The sequence below is a fragment of the Dunckerocampus dactyliophorus genome, chromosome 4 (assembly GCF_027744805.1).
Source record: "Dunckerocampus dactyliophorus isolate RoL2022-P2 chromosome 4, RoL_Ddac_1.1, whole genome shotgun sequence".
Lineage (NCBI taxonomy): Eukaryota > Metazoa > Chordata > Actinopteri > Syngnathiformes > Syngnathidae > Dunckerocampus > Dunckerocampus dactyliophorus.
In genome coordinates this window covers 8,277,669-8,304,454 of record NC_072822.1, presented here as the reverse complement: position 1 = coordinate 8,304,454, position 26,786 = coordinate 8,277,669, and the positions used below count along the sequence as shown (strand labels likewise).

Here is a 26,786-nt window from a genome sequence, read left to right as displayed (position 1 = left end):
GTCTATTTTAACTCATTATTAGTTATTTATTATTATACTAATTATGTGATTGTTATTATGATTGAGGAAAAACTTTGACAATTTTGTTCCCTTGTCATTTTCCATCGTATCATTTTCCCATGTGTCATCTGGTAAAGACTACATCGGAATACAGGAAGTGAAGAAATGCATTGCAAGCGATGTGAAATGGACGAGGGGTAGGATTTCTTCCTACTCCTTTTGGACATGCGGAACTGCGAATCGAACGATGTGATGTGTTCCGCTGTAACGCGTATGCGTGTTCAAATAAAATGAAACCGTTAGCATATATTATTATTTCCCACACCAAATCCAAACATAATAAACCACAACATTCGGTCCTGTTAAAGCATAATCCTGTTTATTTTTCATTGTGGTCACGTAATCATCTTTTTGCACCACAGAAATCAAGCATTCATTTTTCAGTGCGACAGCCACTCTTGTTCAATAAGACTCCTACAGAATGTGAAGTGAGCTACAAATAAAACAGACACTAAGACATTTTTGAGTGGCATCAGTAAGACAGTATGACGAAAAAAAGTGCGAGAGAAATGTATCAATTTATGGAACATATCATTCAAAAAGGACCAAACTCTGGAAAAGACAGTTTTCTCAGTAAAATGCTGCAGCTCGAGCCTTCAACAACTGAGAAGAAATGCCTATTCATGCTGCGCCGCTCATTGCTATTTGCCAAGCAGCTATAAAGCCATCCTAATCAGCCAGCTGTCCTTTTGAACCAGCCTGCAGCCACGCATTTTTCAACAAGTTGCGTCGTTATCAGCAGTTCCCCCCCCAAAAAAACCACCCAACAACTAAAAATATTTAAAAAAAGAGAAAAATAAGCATTTTTAAAAGCAAAACGTCTTCATCATCCAGAGTCTCCTTTGGAAAGCGTTAATTGTTCTCCTTTGTTGCTCCTCTGGTCTAAAATGAAAAGACACAACAGTTAAGACTCATTCATGAAAATAAGTATTTTAAATGATATTTGCATAATAACTCATCTTTTAAAATAAGACTTTCAAAAAGCGAGGGGCGTGGTGTGGTTCACCGTGTACTGCCTTGTTCTCCCGCTATCTTATCTCGTCTATTTGGTGTTGCAATCTAAAGCACTAACTCTACAATGTTGTGGTCACATATACTTGTATACTTTAACAGCTTGTGGATTTAAGATAGAGCTGTTGCTGCCATGTGTCTCACATTAAAGATTGATTGAGCATGTTTTGTTTTCAAATAAAGCCTCTGAGCACATGCCTGACCGTAAATTAGCTACATTTCTGGCCTTCAAGCAGCGTAAAATGTAAATGGCTTTGATGTGTAGGGTGCAGTTTTGATGGTGGTGGTGTAAAGCTGTGTTATATACAAAAGCACCCCTTAAAAATGGGCTTGAACCTTGAGAAAACAGTTTAAGTAGAGCAGGCGGTGTTGGTAGTATGCAAGCATACTAATACTTATTGCAATAACTTCAAAAATGATGCAGTTCTACTGCATCAAAGTGAGTCATCCAAAGTATGTTTCGTACATTTTTAGATTAATATTATAACAACGTATCAAAGCAACACAACTCTTTTTGCAGTGTGTTTTTATTATTTGTGTTTTCCTTTGGTTATCGGCTGGGTGACATGAAATAAAGAGTTGTGTAGTGTCCGTTTTGTACTTTTTGAGATTATTATTATTATTATCATCATTATCAGTATTTTGACAGTATATCAATACAATATAATTATTTTTGAAAATCTATTTTTATTATTTGTTTTATTATTAGCATGCTATCATTGCATTATTGATTTTTTTTAATTATATTATTATATATTATATTATTTATTATTAGATATAGTTTTATTTTATAAGGATCCATAATGGTATTAATGACGGGAGAAACGGTGTGGTTCTACTGCATCACAGGGAGGAGTTTTTACTATTTTATTTGATTATAATCTATCATTCCACTGTCGTTATTTTTTTAATATATCTTTACTTTATTATTATTATTGCTCTATTGTTTTCCTTTGCTTATAGCTGGAGAAAATGATGCAGTTCTAATGTGTCATAGGGCGTCTCATTCGTTTTATTTGATTATTGTTATTTCTAAAAATATATATCTGAATTTATTATGGCTGGGAGAGATAATGTGGTTCTACTGCCACTCTCAGTAACCAAATATGTGCCACTCGTATTATTTTTACCTATCACGGGATTAGCGTAAGTGAATTGCACAAGTGCACAATGATATAAAGTGACTTACGAGTGGAGTCCTCTCTCCATATTTGCTCCAGAAGGTCATTTGGGCTGTGCTTTTGTGGCTGGTGCGCTGGTCAAAGACCTGACAGGTCTGGAAGGGGGGGCTGTACAGGTGCAAACTGACTGAGCCCTCGGTGTGGCTGACATTCTCCACACGGTGCAGTCCGATGGAGTCTAAAACACACGCACAGTGTAAACAGAATGTTGTGAAATGAGGTCTGTGGCATGGGACCAGCCACTAATGCATCACTACCAAGGAGGAGTGAAGTCACAGTTGACATAACTGCAAAAAGTGGTGGACAATCGTTTTTTTCCAGTTTGTTTTGTCCACGCCCTGTAGAAGAATGCACACACCTCGCCAAAACCGATGTCTTCTTACCATTTATGTAAGCGACTTTGTTTTCCTCCAGGATGCTGTGTGACCTCTCGGTCATCTGGCCTCCTTCTTCTTTGGGCCAGTCGAAGAGCGTCTCCTTGAGCTCGCCTTGCAGCATCTTCATGAAGCAGTGGGAGTTGGAGTGGTCGTGGATACTACTGCAAAGCGGTCACAGCACACAGGCATGCAGGGTGTGTCGGTGGGCCGAAATTGGTTGTACAGTTGGTGCACATGTAATCATGGTATCATAAAGCTACCGGCATTAAGGTGGATTGTGCTCATCTGGATGAAGAAGATGGCAAACATTAACACCGGTGGTGGTAACTACATCTGTAGTCACAGCTGCCCCGGGTTAGTCTGACGGAAACGTGGCTGCCAATTCGTGCCTACAGCCTCTCCGACCGTCACCAAACATTCATTGGCATTCATACACCAGTGTGGGCAGCACTGGAGGAAAGGTAGGTGAAGCGTCTTGCCCTGTGACTGGAGGGAACGAGGATCATCTACTGTACCTCCTGAGCCACGTCACTATTAATCGTGTTTGTAGCAGTTATTCTTGTAGTTAGGAGATTAGGAATCTTCTTATTTCACATAAAAACAATCAATTGTATTTGTCTAGCACATTTCAGTCTCTCAGTCTGGCATTTACAGTATTATTTTATTATTATTATCATGAGTTATAGTATTTCCCTCATTAACTAGCCAGACAATTCGAGATTTTATTTTAATATTTCAATATATTTTTACTAATGATTTTAGATGGTGAAACATTTTTTTTCAATCATCTCTATTATTACTAGTATAATTGTTATTATTATTTTATACTTATACTCATTTTAGACACATAAATACAAATTGTGTTCATCTGTTTATTTTTTCATTTCAAGGCTAACATTTCTTAAATTGAATTAAAGAAAAAAAAAGCTGCCATGTCGGTCTTTGTGCTGCAGACTAGTTTAGACTGAATCAACAGCGCCTCTGCTGGTTGCTGCGAGCAGTGCACTTCATCGTCCCTGTATTGCTAATGATCCATTCATCGATCGATTATTTCACGCATCGCTAGGATGCCTCTGCCAACCTTATCATCACAAATAAATAGCTAAATAACCGTTGTTATTGTTTACATTTCAGCTAGATAATTATTATGTCCAAATATATCAGTCATAAATAATGACGGTTATATAAATGTATTTACCGAAAGCACTGAACCATCAAAAGCAACACTACTAACTTTTACTGGAGCAACATTAATAGAATATACTGTACTTTTCTTTTAATGTGATTAACTCTAATATTATTATTATCAACTACATTGAGTGTATGGTTAGCCAATATGTTGTTTGTGGGCCCTACAGGGTTTCGTCTTACCTGCCATGGCCTTCTCCCCAGCACAAGATGATCAGGTTGAACTTCCCGTTGCCTTCATCAACCAAGTTCCTTGTGTATCTGCAAAACAACCACGAAATCAAGCGTAAGAACACAGCGTCTCAACTCTGTATTATATATATATATATATATATATATGTGTGTGTATATACTGTAAATAGCTCAAATGTAAAGCTGCATTTCCAGTGTTGTGACTGTTAAACTGCACACCGGGAGCAACGTTGTAATGACAGCCGTCCCTAAAATATTTTCCAGACTTGGAGCGAGGGTGGGCAACGAGTTTGGTGTGCAAATACTGCAGATTTGTTTTTTTTCACCCCCCCCCCCCCCTTGCCCTGGCATTCCGTCAGTCTTCAAATATTTTGGAGGCAGCTGCTGCGACTCCCTAGTGATCTTCACACCACCAGAGGAACAACCTCTGCACATACAGTATGAGCGGGTGTGTATTCTTTCCTTGGTGTTGATTGGTTAACTAGACAAACACCCCCCCCCCCCCCCCCCCCCCTTCCACCCACACCAGACCAACCTCCCCTGCTTCACCCTCCCTCCGCTGACCATCAAAACACGGGCATTTGCTGTAGAACACGTGTAGGTTGGGATATAGGTCATTGCAGTCAATAATATTAAACATATGTTGACTTGTACTTAAAAAGCCATTGTGCAAATAAGTGGACTTTATTTATTAAAACATCATATTCAGATGAGCTGTGATGAAAGCTGATGCTTGGTACGGAAACAGTTCTGAAGTTATTTTTCTTTTTTTTATGAATACAGGGGGGAAAAAATAAGACTTTGACAATAAAGTTTCACACAATTGAAATTTTGCTACTGTAAAAAAAAAAACTACCAATACAATTTTGTTTAATAACTTGTAATAAAAAAAAACAATGTATTAAATTATTAACTTTGGAAAAATATACATTTTAAAAGGCTGTATGTATGTGTGTATATGAAAGTTTGTTTCCATGCCAACCATCAGCTTTCACGCCAAGGACATCATAGCCAGCGTGCAAAGTGTATCATTCCTCTAGAAATGTGCATTATCTACTCATAACGTATTGATAATATCAGGAGGATGCGTGTTACCTGAGTTTGTCAAACTTGGCAAATTTCTCCCAGTCCTGACGGGTGCTCTTGTACGACTCCATGACCTCCTTCACCTCCTCCACATTGATGTCGTTACTCTCGAATATTTCATGCAGCCTTCTGGTGAGCTCCTCCAGAGATTGTGGCTTGCCTCTATCCATCGTTCCTTGTTGCAGAAGCAGCAGCGGCAGTGTGGAGACGTTATTAAGATGATATTAAGAGTGTATGCGCACCTCTCCCAACTTCAATGCAATGCGCTTTTATAGCAGTAGACCGTACCATTATGTGGAGGAGGGAGGGCGCACACAGCATTCATTTCAATGAAGTGTGCTGGGGTCTCGAAAATGATTGCTTTCACTTTCATTATAACTACCCCACGGGTCGTGTTTATGGTGTGTACTTTTAGTTATTGACGTGGGGATCAAACCCTAAATTGATCTGACACAGAAAGTGGACCGATCCTTTTCTACCACGTTGTCACAAACACAAGCTCCCCTGTCTCCCCTTTCTCCCCGTCTCTCTCATTCATCCATTCTTCTCACAAAAGCTCCGCTGCATGTTTGTGGCCCCCACTCAACTACACCTAACCCCCTCTTCGCTGCAACAACAACTGAAGTACACGAGGAATCGCGTGATTCATAACATCTACGGGACCCTGTGTTTAATAGATCAGCTCACATTCAATCGGATTGTAAATGATTATTCCTTGTACACACAATAATCATTTTATCATTCGTTAAAAGCACTCTACTAATATGATTAGGGTGTTAGACTTGGGAAGCAGATGTGAAAGAAAGAGATCGTGATGCCGCCTGACTCGCCCTCCTGTGAAGGTCTTTAATGATGGCAGCCTTTGTGGGCAGCAAGTACGCGTGTCGTTTTTGTATCATGTATGACTGTATATTTTTTTAATTGTTGCCAATGTTCATTATTTATTATTTATAACAATATGTATTATATGTATTTGTTATTTAAATCATTATAATTGGTTCTGTATCACCAGGTATTTTTTATATATACTTTTAAAGACTCTATTTATTAATGGAATGTGTACTATTATTTATTACACATATTTTATGTATTTATTATTTTTATTTTAAATGTAACTGACAATGTTTGCAGAAAAAAAATTGTCATTATTTATAGAAATATTTATTATAGTTAAAACATTTTTTTTAATGTAATAGGTAAACACACTCAGATCATGCCAATACAATCAATAATTAGCCATGAGTCACTGGGTGTTTTTACATTATTTTTTCCAATTATTCTTATTCATGAATTTTATTTATTGCGTGTATTTTTTCTATGTAACTGACAACATTTGTGGAAAATGCACCCAGACGATTGTAATATAATTTTGAATTTGATCATGTATGACTGGATTTTTTTTTTTTACATTATTTGTAAAAAATGCTGGATTATTTTTTCTTTTGCAGTATGATTCTTATTGTTCATTATTTATACTATTATTATTTGTTTCATTTATTAAATTACTTTTTCCTCTGGTTACTTGTGGCAAAAAATACCCAGATAAGGTTTATATAATCTATGATTTCATCATGTATCATTGGATATTTTAAATTACTATATATATATATATATTTTTTTTTTTACAAGTTTTGTTAATTATTTAAAGCATTGTTTATTTTATTTACATTTTATGACAACATTTGTGGAAGTATCCAGGTAATACAAATATAATGTATATTTATCTGGTTATTTGCATTATTTATTAGTTATGTAATGACTTATTACAGTTATTCTTAATTTTATTTACTTATTTTTTTAATTATATTTTTGTAATAGAATGAAGTTCCTCCTTTTTTAACATAAAACCCACCTATCCCATTTATTGGTAAATGAATTCTATTAAACAATGCAAAAAAAATATTTACTTCCTATCACATAATTTTGAGAAAATTATGAGCTTCATCACTTTCGTTATTGCACAGCATAGGAAGGAAATGCATTGCGACTCACAGATATGAATGGCCGCAGGGTTAACGCCACCCTTTTGTGGTCTGATGTGTGCATGTGGCTTTTAGTTTATAACTCTTTATAATTGTGAATTGAATGAATTGACTTTACCATTTAAATTCTTTATCAGTTTTATTTATTTTCAGTATATATGTTTTTGTGGGGAAACTGAGTCATACTCCCCTTCTGTGCATCCTCAGAAAGTAAAAGCAAAACCAGTTTCAGTTTCTTTCTGACTGGTGAATGCAAGCAGGCGACCTTTCAGTAAGTTACAGCTTTACGGGAATGCCTTTTCCCATCAGACCTGCAAGTATGATGTTCCAAGTCCTAAAGTGGACAATCGTGGCATGCTAAAAAGAGAATATCTTAGATATCATGGCATGCTAAAATAGAAAATATCTTAGATATCATGGCATGCTAAAAAGAGAATATCTTAGATATCAGATCCAATTCTCTTACTTGCTGTACTCTGCATTTTAACATGATGTTCTCAGGAGTTGTGTATGACAGAGACCACAGCTATCACACACAATTTAATCTTTATAACTGGGGGGAATTCATCATTGCATTGACTGTTTCTCCACAAACATACTGGTTTCTGTTATTTTGTTTAAATGTGATGCAGTGTATTCTCTGAAACACAACATCATTAATGCAGCATAGTTGAGGCCCAGCTTTTATTGTGTAAAGTGTTATCAAACATGAGCACATCTGCAAAACTTCACTATTCAGAATTTGTGCTCACTGCATCAACCATGTTTTTCCCCACATTGACCCTCTGAGGCGCCACATCATCAACCATCTACTGTACTTTTACTCCACCTTGTGGTTGACTACACTCAGTTCACACTCATAGGCCTTAATGCAGGCTCTAGTGATATTTTACAGACAAATTTGGCCAAAAAGTGCTGTAGGAATTTTTATATAATGTATGTTTTTCTGCATACCTGTAGTGTATCATCACACTGGCAGGACACTTTTAGGTGCACTTGCACAATATCATCTCAAACAAGCCACACATTGCAAACTGGTCTCCCCACAGCCTGGCCTACACCAATAACATTACAGTACACGCTTGTGCAGTGCCAAACGTGAGCCGAGGCTAGTTTTCAAATGCGTCTTCGCTGGCTCCTACACGGTGTTGTCACTCTATTAAGGATGAAAACACTTACAACAAAAAAGTGGCTACATATTTTCTATAGTGATTCACCGAAGCCTTGTATAGAGGTTACACTACGCTTTTAAGCGCCCTAAAGCACGAAAGCCAATTATCGCTGGTGTGAGCCGCCATTATTGTTTTGATTGTATTTGTGCGTGCTCAGACTCAACACTTAACACGCATGCGTAGTCAGACGTCAGTCGAGGCTCCTTCTGAAACGTATGACGTTTCACTCCTAAGCGCCATTGTCAGTAACATAACACGAAACAACGCCATATTAACAAAAACATTTTTGCTATACATGGGCCTTCACCAATATCCTGTGTGCATATGTGTGCTTTAAAAGCCCTGTGCTGTGTTGACGCTACAGAGTGGCGGATGGCAGAAGTTTACCCCATCTCGGCCGCCGTATTGAGCAAGTAGGGGCGGTAGGGAGCGCGGTTCCTTGACGTGGACGATCATTTCCGTAAGAGACGATGGAGCGTTAGCGGCGTGTCATCCACTCCAAGCTATCCCGCATTAACCTTAAATCGAGACGGGATCTGGCCGTGAATCCCCGGCGGGGTTTTGGGTTCACGGTAGTCTCACACCTACTAATCCCTTTCTGCTTCCCCTCCTTCCCCCCTCCCCCCTCTACACAATTCATCATGATAAAAGCTATTTTAATATTCAACAACCACGGCAAGCCGAGGCTGTCTAAATTCTACGAGCATTATGTGAGTAACATTTGAATTATATACACGTATTTTTACACATCCCCTACATATGCTCATCGATAGTATGCTAGGCTATTTTCATTTGATGGCACCTGAGTGAAGAAAAAAAGAAGAGTTAGGTTCAATACATAATTGTCATTGGTTTGTTCCTGATGTCCCTTCTTGGCAACGTGAATTATTGAACATGTGCAAGCCGAAACTAGGCTATCTTGTTGCTGATGAACACACAATTGACTTCACTGTGTTTGTGTCACATGACATGGATGACGCCCTTGTGAGGGACTCATGCCTTCAGCATGCAAACATCCTGTTCCCCCTTTTTGTAGCTTTACGTGAGTATGACTGGACAGGAAAGGGAAAGTGCTTGTTGCAGCTGATTGTCAGTGAAATGTCAGACATATCTGAATTTATATCTGAATGTTGCAAGGTGACCTGTGCTGTAAAACGGTGTTTTCTTTTGTGTATCCATCCCGCCATCGTCTTGCATCACATATTACAAAGTAGGGCTCTTTCCCCTACAGAGATGCATTTACTGCATTGAAAGTTTGGAGAAGACTGGAAGAAAATTCCCGCTGGTATAAAAATGGCAAGAACAAATGTGCACTTATTTGACTTCACTGCCCTATTGGGTTCTTAACATTCAAAATGAATAAAGTTTTTGCAAGATGAATTATCTGCAATCAAGGTCAAGGTCAATACTTTCTAGTGGTTGTTATCCAGATTTAATTCATTTATTATGATTTAATAATTGCAATTGTAATTTTCAATTAATTGAATTCATTAGTTTTGATTTTATGTATTCATTTTTGTCTATATCCTGAATTTATTTTTATATCATACAATGTTTCTGTCACTTTTTACTCCTGTATTTATTTTTTTGTTTATATTTATGTTTTCAATTTTATTTGAAATTTATTTGATTTTTTTTTTACACGTCCTTTTTCTTTTCAACTTTTTTCCCCCCTTTTCTTTCATCACTATAGTAAGCTATCTATTATTACATACACATCTTAAGTCTTTTCGCTTCCTATTAAAAAATCTTATGTTTAAATTTGACCATTTTACACACAGGAAGTAATTTCCGCTTTTTCGTCATGTGCTCAGACATACTGTATGATAATTATAAGGGGTGCCACAAGACACCCCACTCACGAGACGGTACATGAGATTGGGTCCACTAGACGAGATTTTAACATTCATTTTAAGAAAAGTACAATGAAAAATATGACTGGCCAAACAGATTTTTTTATTTAACAGAGTCACAGAACAATGCAGGTGCATTTTGAAATGTTTATTGTCCTATGAATTAATGCTCAAAGATATTATTGTCAACACTTTTTGAGACCATATAAACCACTGTTATAATTATATACTGTTTAATAATAATCATAATAATAATAATAATAGTAATACAGCTCACTGGTTTTCTCATATCTACTTGTCTTATCTACTTGCCTTGTCTATCCATGTCCTTTGATTTTTATAATGAAAAGAAAACTATTTATAAGAAAAAAAACAACATATACATACATATACATTTAAAGACAAATCGTTGTGTTTTTATTATTAGTATCAACATTTTTGCTTTTTCTAGTTGCATTATGCCTTTTTGCTGTATTTTCCATTGTTATTGGGTTTATTTTATTTCTGCAGTGAGCCACGTTCCAAAAATGGCCCCTGCGCCACACTTTGGACACTCATGTGTGTTTTTCTAGGAAGGTGTGGTGCAGCGAGGTGACGGACGATTGTGTCCAAGCTCTGCCTTCTTGGCTATGTTGGTCAAGGGCTGGGTTGCATTGTGGAGGGATTTTTACAGCTTTCAGACGTATATTGCACGGCGTTACGGGGATGTAGCTCACTACCGCTTGCCTGCTCGCTGGCTTCTTCGCCTTTGTTGATAGCTTGTATTACCGAATAAATTCATGACGCAAGAAACACTTATATGTGCACCCTTACTTGCTAAATATAGTGACAGTGTCGCTACATTGTCAGATAGGATCTCTGCTACAGTACGTATAAGGTATGTAATGAAACGAAATCGTTGATCGCCGGTACTTGAGCCAAATGCAGTGAGCGTCAATAAAATGAAGGGTGCAGACAAATCCGAACTTCTACGTGGGTTAATCTGGCAAATCTTTAGGTAAAGTTGATCAAATGTAGAATTACTACATGTTCTGCTTGGGTATCTACAAGTAGCAAGCAGCTGATTTCGATGGAAAAAAGCAGCCACACATCATTTGCTAATGCTGACGCTATGAACATCAAGGTAGGCTGGATTGCAAGATGTGCCTTAACTACTTAATGTGCGCTTCCAGTAATCATCGCTCAATTTTTGCTGGAAGATCTGTTGAAAATGGCGAGTGTCCACAAGGAAGTTACACCTACCAACCTTTTTTGTTTACTCAGCTGCAGAGAGTATCAGGAGTTCACTCGAAACAAGGCGTCTGTCTGTTTGAGAGGAGCCCTTGCTTGCGTATGGGTGGAGCGGGACATGTTGTTGTTCCTATAATTGGTTGACGGAGAGTTATTACGTCTGTGTTACAATGTGAACGGAATGTGTAACTGCCTGATTGTGTTCTTTCAGTAGTTGTAGGAGTTCCTACCAGTAATGCAGTGCAATCAGAGGCAAAACACTGTTACCCACTTATAAATGTCATATATAGACATCATCTGTTAGAACAAGCGTTAAGGTTCAGTTTGCATTTGCCTCACGGTTGTAAGTCCATGTAGATCTGACCACTCTCGGACACTATGAGGATTTTGTTCCCTGCGTGACTTGTGATATATGATTAAAAGGCGTATAAAGCGTATAAAGACATCGTCAAGTGAAGATAACAGAGTGGTATCTGTGGTGTAGCTTCTACAGGAAGATTAAATCCTAGCGTATGTAGCCTTGGGGCAGCAGTGTTTGGTTCAATATGACAAAGCAAACAGTGACTCGCCCGCTTTGTTTTAAGTGCCTTAAGAAGACAAATGAAATCACATGCTAGTTGTCTTAAAACTCCTGACTGGGAGAAGACAAGTAATGTGTAAAATGGACTGTTCTTTATTCCTCCATCAGAGTGAAGACACAGAGCAACAGATCATCAGGGAAACCTTCCACTTGGTGTCCAAAAGAGATGAGAATGTCTGCAATTTTCTAGAAGGCGGAATGTAAGTGTCATGCTTATCCTGCCAGGTTATAACGGGTCACTGATGTCTCCATGCGTACTGTGTGTCAGGTTGATCGGGGGGTCCGACTACAAGCTAATCTACAGACACTACGCCACGTTGTACTTTGTGTTTTGTGTAGACTCCTCGGAGAGCGAACTAGGAATTTTAGACTTAATCCAGGTAAGAAAAATAATACATTGCTATCTTGTCATTGGTTTTCCTGTTGTGATCAAACACTTTTCCATTCTCTTTCAGGTATTTGTGGAAACGCTGGACAAATGCTTTGAAAATGTCTGTGAACTTGATCTCATTTTCCATGTAGATAAGGTATGGAAATGTCATCCATTTGTTTGTGTTTGTGTTGTATTCATGCATCATTTCAACACATTTCATTTCAACATGTGTGGAATTGATCACATTGCAGTTGAGGCTAAATGGAGTTCAGTACTTGGTAGTAACCATTGTTGATTCAGTCTTAACTAGTTTGTGGTCACACCTCTCAGACCTTGAAGAGTTGAGTGGATGAGGAACTTTGAATCACCGTGAGGCATATGGGTCTCGAGGGCGGGACCTCGGCCGGGCAGTACGTCCAACGCCTCACCGCCTTGAGTCGTTTGCTCGCTCATTCATTCATTCCTCGGAGACAGAGCGGAGTCAGCGGCTTCACGGCTTCTCCTCTGCCCAGCTGAGTGGTTGGTTCACCGTGATTAGTTTGTTCAGCCGAGATCCCGCCCTCGAGAGCCATATACCTCACCGTGATTGGTTCGTTCAGCTCCACACACGACAAGTGTCATTCATATCAAACTTGCGGGCCACACGAATAATAACCTTTCATATTAAGACGGGGGCTGCAAACTATCGTCCCGGGGGCCGCGAGTCTGAGAGTCTGGTATAGGCTGCATACGCTACCACTCATGGATTTGTGACTCGCTAAGGCATTAATAAAGTTGATAGAAAATCAAAAAAAGTTGGTTCCATTCCCAGTGTCGCAGTGCCCTCTACTGGTCAAGCTGCAAACATACCTGCAAATGCAAACATGACAGCCTCCATCTCCTCTCCCCTCGCCAAGAAGACAGTTCTGTCTCAAGGTATGTTGACGTATTACGACTTGTACGTAACTTACAAATAACGTGTGTGAACGGGCGTCAACGATCGCATAACCTATTGCCTGCGGATGTGGGACGTATGAATCATACGTTGACACATGTGGAAGAGTTTTATGCATGCACAAAATTTTTGGACGACTTAGACGTACTACGACGTACGCCAGCGTATTGGCCAAATTTTTCATACGTTGGCGTAAGCTGGCTAAATCGTCAAGGTGTGACGGGCGTTGGGCATAAATTGTGAACACCGGCAACACGCTACGCATTCGTTGATATAAGTTGTCTATAAGTCAGAGAAACGTTCTATATAAGTTACATGTTTACGTCGAACTCGTTACGAATACGCTATGTATACGCCCAAATTGAAAAAAAAAAACGTTGGCAGTTCAACGTATGCCTTAAAAATGATCACGTCAGGCATGCGCTTCCTAAATTGTCAAGGTGTGACAGGGCCCTAAGGTCAGTGTTCATGACTCCACCATAAGAAAGACACTAGAGAAGATGAAAGAAGAAGAAGATGAAAACCACTGCTGAACAAAAAGAACATTAAGGCTCATCTCAATTTTGCCAGAAAACATCTTGATACCCCCAAGTCCTTTGGGAAAATACTCTGTGGTCTGAAGAGACAGAAGCTGTACTTTGTGGAAGATGCGTGTCCCGTGATGCGTAAAAGTAACGCCGCATTTCAGAAAAAGAACATCATACCAACATTAAAATATCGTGGTGGTAGTGTGATGGTCTGGGGATGTTTTGCTGCTTCAAGACCTGGAAGACTTGCTTCCATAAATCAAACCATGAATTCTGCTGTCTTACCAAAAAATCCTGAAGGATAATTGTCCGGCCATGTGTTCGTGACCTGAAGCTGAAGCGAACTTGGGTTCTGCAGCAGGACAATGATGTAAAACACTTCTGAATGGCTGAAGAAAACAAAATGAAGCCTTTGGAGTGGCCCAGTCAACGTCCTGAACTGAATCCTATGATCTTAAAAAGGGAGTTCATGCTCGAAAACCCTCCAATGTGGCTGAATTGAAGATGAGTAGGCCAAAATTCCTCCACAGCACTGTAAGAGACTCATTGAAAGTTATCGCAAATGCTTGATTGCAGTTGTCGCTGCTAAGGGTGACCCAAGCAGTTATTACATTTACGTGGCTTTTTCACACCACTGTATACAACGAATATGGCATCCATTTGAAGTACATTTGTAGGATGAAATAATGCCAGAACAGGCTGCTGCAAAAGAGAAATAAGGAACAAATAAGGAAATTCAAGTGTACATAATTAACAAACTAAATGGTAAACAATAAAGTAGGGGTTTTCTACACGATTCAGATGGTTAATTGTATGAGATAGTTCCATGGCTTGCTTTTTCTCACATTGACAATAAAGAAAGCTACATTGTGAAATACATCTTGCCGTGTGTTTGAACCCACACATACCTTGTATACAAAATACCACAGAATGGAAGTTGGTCTACCTCACTTCTCAGGTTTTCAAGTGCAATACTACAGTGTGCACATCTGATGGTGCTCACAGAGGTCCAAGGAATGCTCACGTCGTTTGTGTGTATGCTCAGGCACTTGAAAAACGAGGGAGAACATTTGAACCAGGAGCAAGTTTCCCTTTGAAAAGGAGGCATTTACTTGAGGTCAGGTGTTTATTTAATCGGGTTATGGTGTCTATTATAGCTGACACCACTATTTGAGGAAATACAGTAGCTTCCTTTTGTACTGAATAGGGAGGCGTTCAAATGGACAACACACCTAGCACCTATTTGAGGCATGGCGTCCATAAGAGCAGAGTTTAATTGAGATGAGATGTTTATTTGTTGCTTTAAGTGTGTGACCCGCACTACTTGAAGCATGGGATTTCTTACAGCGGACTATTTGAGGAATATGCTGATGTTAAGTCTCCCATTCAGGTTCACAACATTCTGGCGGAGATGGTGATGGGGGGGATGGTGCTGGAGACCAACATGAACGAAATCATCACACAGGTGGATGCCCAGAACAAGATGGAGAAATCTGAGGTAAGTGCTGTCCTGCCCATCTTACTCTTTAAAAGGGGATGGTCCAGAGTATGCAGGCATGTGTGTATGCTGCACCCTGCATGCGACTCTCCAGTGACCTTGTGATGCCTTTGACATGATTCTGAGTGTTTGCTCTCTCTCTCTCTCTCTCTCTCTCGCTCTCTCTCAGCCAACCTTTTCTTTCGCTGCCGCACTGCTTTGAACACAGATCAACACGCTGCCATTTAAATGGAGAATTAAATGTTCCATCTTTCCAGATGATCACTGATTGTGTAAATCATCCTGTTTTATTTTGAAGGAGCACACAAATTAAATAGGGTGTTTAGTGCTGTCAGTCCTGGATTTGATCATGCCTGGTGGGTGGGGTGTCTTTGTGTGGGTTCTGTTCCACAGACAGGACAGGTGATATAGCAGCTGGATGGATGGACAATTAAACATGGCGTCCATGTTGCAGTTAATGGTCTTTAAAGGTCCCATATTATAGTATTTTTCAACCACTTTAAATCAGTCCTAGAGATTCCACAATAGTGTATTTGGAGTGTGTTGGCCAAAATTTAGCTTTGGTGCTTTTAGTAAGTCCTAGTGGGAACACGCAATTTTGTGTGCCTGTAGCTTTTAATGCTAATGAGCTGTGTTTGTCCACACCTGTCTCCGAAACTCGCTTCCATAACGTCACTGTTGCTGACGTTACCGGTAATGCGAAAAGAAAAAAAGCTATCAGTGCCTCATTTTGGTGCTAAATTACTGGACCACGATAAGTGAATTTCCGCGAAGTAGGATTCAATATTAATAACCTGAGCCAGTACAGAAAACAGAAAACCTGTTTGACTTTCTAAATACGGTTTATACCATTATTAGAGCCCTGTACACGTGAAATAACACCCCTATAGTCACCTTTACACTCCTATTATTCTTTGTTTACATCACATTGCCTAACACCAATTAGCAGGCTACAGGATCACTGCAGGGACATAAGAGACGGCCGGAATTCATGGCATACAGCAAGCTACCGAGCAACTAGTTAGCCTCCAATTTATTTGTGCTAAACTTACGAAAGTGTTTCAAACGGAGTGGGGAAGAAGGACAAAGTAAGAAGCCAAAAACTTACCACTTCCACACGGAATGGGAGGAGAACTTTATTTTATTATGTCATGTTGAAATTTTGCATTTCTTATGCAATGTAGCAAGCGACACTGACTGACTGTTCGGACTATTGCTCCTTTCCACCTCCGTTTTAGGTGTGGATACAAGTTGGTCCTATTCCCCCGCTTCCTCGTCACTATTTTCCAACAAATGCGACATCTCAGTACGTCAGTGTTCATGTGCTCGCCTTGTTCATTCTGTTCAAAACCAAAATATTCCCACACTGAGGATGTGGCATTCACCTTAGAAACTATCGCTTTTGTGCCATAATTCATGTTAGCGTATGCTGGTTCACGAGGCTAATTTGCTGCGAGCCAAGGTAGCTGCGCGACTCAGGCTCTATGAGTGTGTTTACACTACAAATGTTTTACAATGCCCGCTGACTTTCTGAGTGAAGTAAGGATGAGAGGCAAGTTTATTCTTGCTTCCAGCTCATCTTGACCATTAACAGACATTCTCAACAGGCACAACACACTTCTGGCCTTCAAAATAAGAACGCTTTTCGCCACATACTGTCTAATTTTGTGAACAAAATAAGGGTGTCATAAAAACCCCCATCTCATATTAACTAATTCAATCCCAGCCATTTTTCAAAAGACAAACCCCTTCAGTACCGGCCATTTTAGATGATTTTTACTGATTTTCCAAGGCACACAGAATATACTGTAGTGTTCTATGGGTATATAAACTTGGAACCTACAAAAAGGAAGATTAGACTCTCGTCCTCTCATCAGAAAAATAAGTTTGTTTTCTATCCGTTTTCCGTTCCTTAGCCATCAGCAGTAGAACATATGTACGTTTCAGGAAAATATCAGTTCCCAAGAAGAAAAGTGAGGAAACAGCTTTTTGAGAAAAGATACATTTCAAGCATAACTTTCACTTTGGCACAAATTTTTTGCTTTTGTGACCGCTCAAATATCTAAACAATACCACAACATAAACAACACACAAAGGGGTTGTTTTACATCAAAATATCAATTTCTTTACAAATATAACACCATGAACTATTTACAATTTTTACATTTGGAACTAAACTGTGTGTGTGTGCGCACACGGGCCCGCTTGTGCATGTGTTCAAATATCCCTATAATGCGTAACCACCCGCAAGCTACACTCCTCCATGCTCTTCCACTTCCTCCTTGCTGTCGAGTGTGTTTTTGACATGCAAAAGACCCGTTCCGAGCACTTATCAAATTTTCTTTTCATTGATATTTGAGAGCACTATGTCATGTGCAGTTAAAACAGCAAGTTTATATTGTTTCACGGGTATTGTTTAGTATTTTTTTCAACAAAATAAGATTGAAAAATTGAAGATGTATGCTGGCAATTATTTTTAAAAAATTGGTATCGGCCAAATTTGGAATCGGCAGGTCAGGCTTTTAAAAGATCGTTTGGAACCGGTGCACCCCGAGATGTTCTCATGATTGGTGCTCATAAACACTTATTGCTGTTGTAACACTATTAAAAGTCAATTTTGCATAATAGGGGACCTTTAAATATGTTTTGTAAGTAAAGTATCTGCTGCTTTGCATTTCATGCAATGTTACATAATGGAGAAGTGAGCTCAGACAGCCAGAGGCAATTTTATGAACTCATTTTTTTCTCAGGCCTTTCCGATGCAGGCAACAACTTTAACTATACTTGTAGGACATTTTATTGAAATGCCAGCAGTTAGCATTAACGTAGCCCCCTTTTTCTAATTGGCTGACGTCTGGTGTGTGCTCCAACTTGTAGCAATAATAATCAAACTTGTATTTGTTTTATTTTTTTATTTTAATCCAACAGGTTCTTCTGTTTTCACGATTGCTGTTCTGTAAGCAGAGTCTCATCAGAGCTGCTCTCGTCTCTCTTTCTCTCTCTCTCTCTCTCTCCCCCTCCCCTCATGGACCTACCCTCGACCACACTGTGCCTCTCACTCGCACGCTAATTTAAAATGACACGCTCCATTTATAGGCAGGTATCAGGAGAATAAGGAATGAGCTGCTCTCCATTTAGCCTGACAAAGACTGGTAGCTTCACACGACTGCTCAATAAGGAAATACGTGTTTGATCTGTCGTATCAAACTTGTGGTCGATGATAGGTCCTATCACCTTTTTCCGGTGGAGATAAAGTGTTAATTACTTTAACCTGCTTTAACATTCCTCATTCCTCTTTTTCCCTGACCCTGTCCAGTTCTTTCCATTCTTCTCTCTCTCTTTACAGACGTTTATCTTTCAGTCTACCAGGCAGGACAGGTAGACGCAGGTACTGCTAAAATCTACAACCAAGTACTGTACAACCCTAACTGAAGTTTACTACTCCCCCTGTCCTTCCCTATCCCTCCCGAGTCTCTCCATACGGACCCCCAACCCCATGAAAAAAGTCAAATGACTTCACTAACATGCACCAGGAATCTTTCATGACAGACCCAAATAATGTCGCAAGTCTACCGTAACTGTTTTCTCTCCCCCGGAAATAATGGAAATAGAAATAATCTGTTCCAGACACACAAAAACTGTCATCATATTAAAACCTTTATTACAATACAGGCAATTTTTAAGTAGCATTTGCACCATAGTGAGCTGTCATACAAGTGGCAAAAAAATCAGCTGTTGTTAATGTCATGTATTATTACTTGAAAACCAAAAAATCCCCTGTCTTCACAGACAGATGTAATGCAAAGTTGCGTTGTGATGCCGACGTCCCTCACACATCTCACTTTTTATCATTCTTCCGTCTCACAAAAGTGTAAAAATAAGTATATTCTTCCTCTTTACTTAAAAGAACTGAGTGCAACTACTGTAGCTCCCAAATTACAGCTTTTGAAACCAAAAAATATAACACCACCACCACCACCACCGCCAAGCATGTTACCAAGAGTGGTTTAAAAGAATAGATTATACAAAATATGCCTATTTTTCACAATTATGACGCAAACTGCCGAGGAGTTGTCGCAAATTGTTGTTCAGCCCGAATAAAATAACGGCCGTTCATAGCTGTCACTCACCGGTGTCTCGTCTTCACGTACATGTTCGTAGCGCAAACACACAACACACAAAAGAAAGTAAAACATTTGTTTTTTTCCCCAAATAGTTCAACTTTCTTCTCGTACCTTTTATTTTGCAGTATTATGACTTTATTCTCAACCTAATTTTCCTAAAGTTGCAGTTTTTTTAAATGACATTTTAGGCTGTAATTTCAACTTTATGCTATTTTTTTTCTAATATTATGACTTTATGCTGCTAATATTTTGTCTTTATTCACATAAAAATTACTGCTTTTTCCCCATTTTGCTGTTTTTTTCTTGTTTAACTGTGTTTTACAATGTGCTGGGGGCGGATAAAAAATAATAATAAAAAAAAACAAAACAGCTGTAAATGCTGCAAAGGTGGCTCCAGACACTTTTTATCCAAGTGCTAAAAGTGAAGGTTACATTGACAGTTATAGTTGATGCCATTTTTTTGTCAAACCTATTAAAGCACAAGAAAGTACACTCTTCAATCACGTGTTGATGGTTTTATTTCCATTGAGGTGGTGTGTAGAAAGACAAAATCATTAAAACTAACAGTGTCCAAATGCTTCTTGCCCCAAATATTGAGGCTGTTTGCCCCGTGGTCAGCATTCCGCGGTCAGCCCTGTGTTTAACGCTGAGTTACAGTGTACACATGATAAGTGAACCATGGGAAACGTCAGCTTGAGTTGAGCATTCCTAACCATGCCATGAATGTACAGCTTTGTTCACTAGACCAGTGGCCCTCGACTGGTTTGGTTGCGGGACCCAAATGGCGGAATTTTTTTCAACTCAAACTCAAATATCTCATGTTAAATGGATTGTTAGCCGTGAGATGCCGTCCTCTCTTTATGACGTGCTGTTCTCTAGCAGATATCTGTAGCTGTGTGTCGCACAGACAGCACGTTAAATCCACACCCAATTTCCTTCCCCTCCCGCTCAAGCTAGACAAAGTCGGCCATAAACATGGCACGGACCCCGTGGCGGCGTAGCAAACGAATAGCACAGGCAAGAACGCGAGGTGCATTCACAGACATCGGTTCGTTATACAATCGTCCCTCGCTATATCGCTGTTTTTCAAACATTAATTAATAAATGGTTGGTGTTTTGTGGTTGACTATGGCTTATTCTTCTGTGTGGAAGTGGTACGTTTTCGCCTTTTTATTTTGTCCTTTTTAAGTTTAGTATAAATAAATTGGAGGCTGTCTAGTTAGCTCGGTACACAGTATTGCTATATTTGAAGCGGCGGGCGTCCCTTGTGTCACTTCAGAGATGCCGTAGCCTGCGCACAGGTGGTGTGCAATGTGCTGTAAACAAAGCTAGCAGTACTGTCGGAGTGTACGTCTGTGTATGGCAGATGCATGGAAGACTGACATGGATGGATGATGGACGATGGATGATGATGGCGAGGTTTTTTTTTTTTTTGCCATGCACGATCGACCCACATTACATTTGAGATACTTATTGATATTTATGTCTTATTATTGCCTATCATGTTTATTATCTAAGGTAATACAAGTATAAAGTATGGGGTGTTATTTCATGTTTACAGGGCTTGAATAATGTAAAAAAAAGCGTTTTTAGAAGGTCATAAACAGGTTTTCTATGCCGTAACTAAGAAAATATTCTGTTTATTAATATTGAATCTTGCTTTGCGTAAATTCATTTTTGGCGGTCGCGTTTGGAACACATTAACCGCGACATATGGGATGACTGTATGTACAGTATATATTTTTTGATAGACCCGCGACCATTGAAAACGGCTCCGCTACCTACTTTTGGGTCCCGATCTACCAGCACTAGACCACTGGTCATTTTTGGGTCTGCCTGCTTCAAAGATTCACATGTTGGGGGAGTGGGGGATCTCTAACAACAGTGACTCTCAAATGTCACCTGGAACTATTTACAAAAGCATTCTAAGAGATGAATTCATTGTTGCATTGAGACATTTAACTTCCACTTGAGACTCATTGTGTTAGAGTGAATTGCCTCCTCTGTCCAGAGAGCAGATCTCCCAGTCTAGTTGAGTACTAGCTTTACAACCCCTTCCCATGTCACCAGTAGTTACCCCCCCACTGACCTGCTAACAGTATTTTTGTTCCCCCATTCACAAAACTGCAGTTAGCCCAGACAAATAAACACCTATTTTTAGCAAGAGGTGCAGTATGACCTCCAATGTAGTCCTGTATAATGTTTTTCTTCCATTCAAAAACACACCTCCCATCATCATCGTATCCAAATCCATTTGTATTCTGATTTATGCAATTCTCTTCTTGCATTTTTATTTCATTGTGTTTTTTAAAGCCCACTGGGGTCACTCTCAGCAATGCTGCCTCTGCCCTCTCGATGAATGCCCCAGTACATCCAAACATAGTGACTGACCTAGCACAGTATGTCTTCACTGTGGATTCATAATTGGCTCTGGTTGTGCCCACATATTGCATGTTGCATCTGACAGCATCTGAATGTACACAATGCACACACGTGTGTCATAGTAGCTGTCAGTGCTTTTGCATCGTGTCAGCAGTTGATGTCGAGTCCCGTGTAGTGGATGTGTCTGTCCACTGTTTACTATGTCCTGATGATGATTGCTTTATGATGTGTGTCTTATAATCATATTGTGTGTGTGTGTGTGTGTGTGTGTGTGTAGGCTGGTATTGCAGGAGCGCCCGCTCGTGCCGTATCAGCTGTGAAGAACATGAACCTCCCGGAAATGCCCAGAAACATCAACATTGGCGACATCAGCATAAAAGTGCCAAATCTGCCGTCCTTCAAATAGCGGCACGGAGATCCGCTTGCCAGATGTCAGCCGAGTGTTTAACATGATGCAATCTGTTTACCAAAACCTCTACTAACTCTTTTTGTTTTATCAAAGGATGGAAGTACTGTGTGATTTAAAACTTCTCTGCTTTTTGGCTCTTTTGTTTGATTTATAGAAAAAAAAGTTTTTATTATGTGTTCTGTTTGAAAAATGAAGTATTTATTTGTCTACGGTACATTCCTACGCTCCCCTCATGATGTACAGCTGCTACTGTTCACAACCATCTGAGTCTTAACGAAGTCATTTCACCAACTGAAGTGTTTACTTAATTTCAAAGAAGACGAGTTGGCATATTGTGGGGAAGACCAACGTGACCAATCACTTGCAGAACAGCCAACATATGGGACCAGTTGGAATGAATACAGTATTGGAGTACAGTATGTTTAAAACCAAATAAATCATTGAAGAATAGAATTAGATTGTTGCTATGCTGTGTGACAGAATTATGATTCTATTTCCTGAAATTATATTTTGTATCTGTTCAAAACATTATGTTTCTATTCATTTTATTCTGTGCATGACTATAACCCCTTCCTGACCCCTTTTACTACATAATAAACAGTTGAAGATTACATTTCTGAATTTTTTTTTAGGACTTATGCTATACTCTATGGGCTACACAGGTTTGAACAGTACATTGATTGCTAAATAATTTCATTAGAAGATGCGACTGATCAGCCCTGCGATTGCCTGGCAACCAGTCCAGTGTGCACCCCGCCTCTCGCCCAAAAATGTCAGCTGGGATAGGCTCCAGCATAGCCCCGCAACCCTACTGAGTACAAGTTTACATTTCATTCAATTGAAACATTAAACATGCTTAATTGGTTAATTAATTTTATAGTAAGTAATTCTGGGTGAAAAATTTGTATTTGGTCAAATTTTGATAAACTCTCTCATCCTGACCCGCACATCCCTCACAGTGCAGAGATCGGAACAACAATAAAAGTTAAACCTCCAAGATTAAGCACTCTTAATACACAACATAATCATCAAACTTACTCACTTATTCATATAACTCACGCAGAGAAATGGAGAACTTCATGCATTCAGGTGCGCTCGTAATTGTGAGGGTTAGCCGCTAATTGTTTTTCTTTTTTATTCACGTACCCCCAATGACAATTGTATCCCTATGGGTATACGCGTAATCCACTTTGGGAACTAGGCAGTAGTCCATTACTTAAAAGGTTAAAACCAGCTACTGTCATATTGTTATTATTATGCAGTTGTTGCAAAGTTTTTGTAATGTATATATTTTATAATACATATTTTAGTAAACACCACAGTACAGTATGTGATTTGTCACCGGCTCTGTCCATAGCCCTTTCCGTAGTTAACGTTTCCCTTCTTTTAGAGCGTCATACTGCGTACATTTACGCCAGCTGTTTTTTTATTCCGCAAGTCCAACTATGTCTACAAAGAATGCTTTTTTTTAGTTATGATCAGGGATGTGCATCATCAAATTACAATCTTTGTTTTTAAGTACTTTAAGTACAAAAATGTAGGAATTTATTACTGTCGTAGTTAGTGTGGGTACCGACCTGCGGGTCCTGTGCGCATTTTTACGCAGCTTTGACTATTTCAATAGACGTCTTGTGACAGCAGGAAGAGACAACTTGAGGATGCTGGGACTACTCTCACTCTTTATTTTTCTTTAATTGCAACATTTCTCGATCCGCAATGGCTTCAGTTATCAAAGAAACACAGAGGTATATTGTTGTTTTTCTTAAGAATCCATGACTTTAAAGCAATGCTAGTTGGCGCTAGTGTCAAGCTAACTGTAGCCTGACGTTAAATAGCTTGAAAGTTATCAGTAGGAAGACGCAATAATGACATAGTGACTTGTGATTATTCATATCTTGATGTGCAAATGACAGAAACCTTTGCAGTTAACCTTTCGCAGTGCTGTTAGCCGTTGCGTGATAAAGTCAGTGTGCAATTACAGCATTGCTCATTTGAACGTTGTACACATTTGCGACAATGTATTAAACATGTGCAATGCCTTTCTAATCACGTACACTCACCAGCCTCAACATAAGCCACACATCTGCAACAATGAGATCCGATGCAAGAGCTGAATGGAGCATTTTTTTTTAATCTTCCATCTTTTCACATTTAACGCCTTTTGTGCACCAGTGCCTCTAATATTAATGCTTCATCCCCTTGTGACAGTATAAAGGAAGCAGTGACTCTCATCAATGGCGTAGACGTGAACAAGTTCTCCAGATTGATCTCCCGCATCATACAAAAGCTTCATCTCAAGGTATGAACACTGTAGTCAGGGCCAATCCATCCAGCTATTACATTACAGGGTGGGCCAAAAGGAGTTACCCATCGCATATCTCTATCGTGTTCGCTTAGGTTTTGTCCTAGAAGCTTAAAATTTTGGATAGTTTCTCTCAAAAGGTATAGCTTTTGATGTACCAAAGTTCAGTTGTTTACTCCTAATGAGTGTCGAGTATGGCATCGAAGGGTAAGCGTGACCAGATTGTGGCCTTGAAGGAGGCTGGACTGACAACAAAGGAAATCATGAAAAAGGTGAATGTTTGTCGTAAGACTGGCTACAATGTCATGAAACGATACAAGGAGACTGGCGAGACCACCAGCAAGCCAATCCCTGGAAGAAAACGTTCAGTCCGAAGCAAAAGGGTTGTTGAGATGGTGAGGAAGAGAGTCCAAAGGAATCCTCGCAGGAGCATGAGGGCAACAGCAAAGGAAGTGAACCTCTCAAGAACTTCATTGAGAAGAATTGTCAAACAGGATCTTAGACTGAAAGCACTAAAAATGCAACACAGACAACTAATTTCAGCCGCTTCAAAGAAAAAACGGCTTCACAGGGGGAAAATGATGCTGCAGGAGATCCAGAGTGCCGCAAACAAAGTCCTGGTTTGGTCTGACGAGAAGATCTTCACCGTTCAGGCAGTGGTCAATTCCCAGAATGACAGGGTTTATGCACATAGTACACAGCACCTACCAGAAGGCTGCAGAACTCATTTCCGTCGTCAGAAGCCAGCTGGAGTCATGGTGTGGGCTGCTGTTGCATCTGATGGCTCAAAATCTCCTTTGGTCTTCATTCAGGAGGGTGTGAAAGTGAACAGCCAGGTCTACATTCAAATGCTTGAAGAAAACGTGTTGCCATGGTGTACCAATGCGTTTGGAAACCAGTATATTTTCACACAAGATGGTGCACCCGCTCACACATCCAATGTCACACAAACCTGGTGCAAGGAGCACTTTCCTGGCTTCTGGGACAAGAACATGTGGCCTCCATCAAGTCCGGACATCAACCCAATGGACTTTGCGATCTGGTCTATCCTGGAGAGGGAGGTCTCAAGAGTATATCACAGCAGTGTCACCGCTTTGAAGAAAGCTTTGATGACATCATGGTCAAAACTTGATGCAGAGATAGTGCGGCGCTCATGCCAGGCAGTGCCAGGTCGTCTCCAGGCTATGATAAAGGCAAAGGGTGGCCATATTGAGATGTAAATCTTTTTGGTGGTTGACAATAAAGTATGGAAACTGTGTTCAATGTGTGTCATGTTTGTCTGCAAGCATTTTTGAATAGTGCAGAAAAAACGATGGGTAACTCCTTTTGGCCCACCCTGTACTATGATTTTAATTCAATGTCATCAAATCTTATTGTCTGATTATTATCTGATTTTGCCATTTGTGTATTTTAAAGGATTTTGTATGTTGTCTTTTAAAAAAAACTTGACCAGACTTAGATTGAATGTAGTCGTCATTATATTTAACTAAAATTAAACATTATTTATTGTGATAATGTATTAAAATGTATGTTTGTTGCAGTAAAATAATTTCTGTTGCATTATCACTATTTTATAGGTTGATTGTTTGTAAATGTTATGATATTTTTGATGTATTTATTGATGTATATAGTTTTCTCTCATGGTGAATGGACATTTGGTGTATTTTTTTTAAACTCTTATTGGGCATTTAAATTAATATCTTAAAATTAATTATATTTCCTTGGAATGATATATTTACTGTGTCATCATTTTTGGATTCATGGTAGTTTATATGTCAAATTTATATGTAAACATGTTATTTATTGACATATATTGGGTTGTCTTTGCAGGGTGAAAAGACATTCAGTAAAGAGGAGGAGCAAAAGCTTCAGACTGCTCTTTCACTGGACAAACCGTCCCTTAACTTAGTCCTGGAAACGTCTGCTTTCATTCTTGAGCAGGTGAGATGATGGGTGTGTCATGCGTCATTTGAATAAATTAGTCATTGTAGCATGATGCATGAATAAATTGTTGGTTGTCGTAGAATACTGATTTAAGAACGTATGACTTTGTCAGCGCAAGGTATGTGACAGATAGGAGGATTGTAAATAGATAAAATACCTTGTTTGATTATTTTCTTGTATGGATGAATAAAAAAAAGGAACAAATAGCCATTTTATGTATGGTAGTTTAAAAAAGAGGACATTTTAGTGTGTGTGGAGTGTATTAATCATGATGATATAGTGTATTTAGAGATACTGATGGCAGATTGTTTTTTTTTTTACTTCAAGCCCACGTGAGCCTATGTAATGCGCACATGTCTCCAGCCGGTGTCACTGTTGCAC

At 39.3% G+C, this 26,786-nt stretch overlaps 3 protein-coding genes across 9 annotated transcripts in view; 2 read left to right on the top strand and 1 right to left on the bottom strand.

The window, feature by feature from the left end:
* Nucleotides 1–357: 357 nt before the first annotated feature.
* Nucleotides 358–5,358, bottom strand: cdo1 (cysteine dioxygenase, type I). Its single transcript, XM_054773376.1, has 5 exons — nucleotides 5,105–5,358; nucleotides 4,001–4,078; nucleotides 2,636–2,790; nucleotides 2,261–2,430; nucleotides 358–942 (listed from the first exon to the last, which is right to left on the bottom strand). The coding sequence occupies exons 1-5, from the start codon at nucleotides 5,263–5,265 to the stop codon at nucleotides 913–915; spliced, it is 594 nt and encodes a 197-aa protein (XP_054629351.1). The 5' UTR covers nucleotides 5,266–5,358; the 3' UTR covers nucleotides 358–912.
* A 3,248-nt stretch (nucleotides 5,359–8,606) lies between these two features.
* Nucleotides 8,607–22,777, top strand: LOC129180170 (AP-3 complex subunit sigma-1). 5 transcript variants are annotated; one of them, XM_054774343.1, is made up of 7 exons: nucleotides 8,637–8,959; nucleotides 12,021–12,112; nucleotides 12,181–12,292; nucleotides 12,368–12,439; nucleotides 15,137–15,244; nucleotides 18,561–18,632; nucleotides 22,028–22,176. In XM_054774343.1, exons 1-6 carry the CDS (start codon nucleotides 8,891–8,893, stop codon nucleotides 18,624–18,626), a joined length of 519 nt encoding a protein of 172 aa, XP_054630318.1. In that variant the 5' UTR covers nucleotides 8,637–8,890; the 3' UTR covers nucleotides 18,627–18,632; nucleotides 22,028–22,176. The 5 variants fall into 5 exon arrangements, with proteins under 5 accessions (XP_054630321.1, XP_054630319.1, XP_054630318.1 ...); XM_054774345.1 differs by having other exon boundaries at nucleotides 8,641–8,959; nucleotides 18,591–18,632; XM_054774346.1 differs by lacking the exon at nucleotides 12,368–12,439 and having other exon boundaries at nucleotides 8,607–8,959; nucleotides 18,591–18,632.
* Nucleotides 22,778–23,762: 985 nt separating this feature from the next.
* The window catches only part of commd10 (COMM domain containing 10), a 58,596-nt gene continuing 55,572 nt past the window's right edge, over nucleotides 23,763–26,786 (top strand). For all 3 annotated transcript variants that reach the window (XM_054773026.1, XM_054773027.1, XM_054773028.1), the window contains exons 1-3: nucleotides 23,763–23,904; nucleotides 24,368–24,458; nucleotides 26,292–26,402. In XM_054773026.1, coding sequence (XP_054629001.1) covers nucleotides 23,876–23,904; nucleotides 24,368–24,458; nucleotides 26,292–26,402 — 231 coding nt within the window. In that variant the 5' untranslated portion in view covers nucleotides 23,763–23,875. The remainder of the gene's footprint in view (nucleotides 23,905–24,367; nucleotides 24,459–26,291; nucleotides 26,403–26,786) is intronic.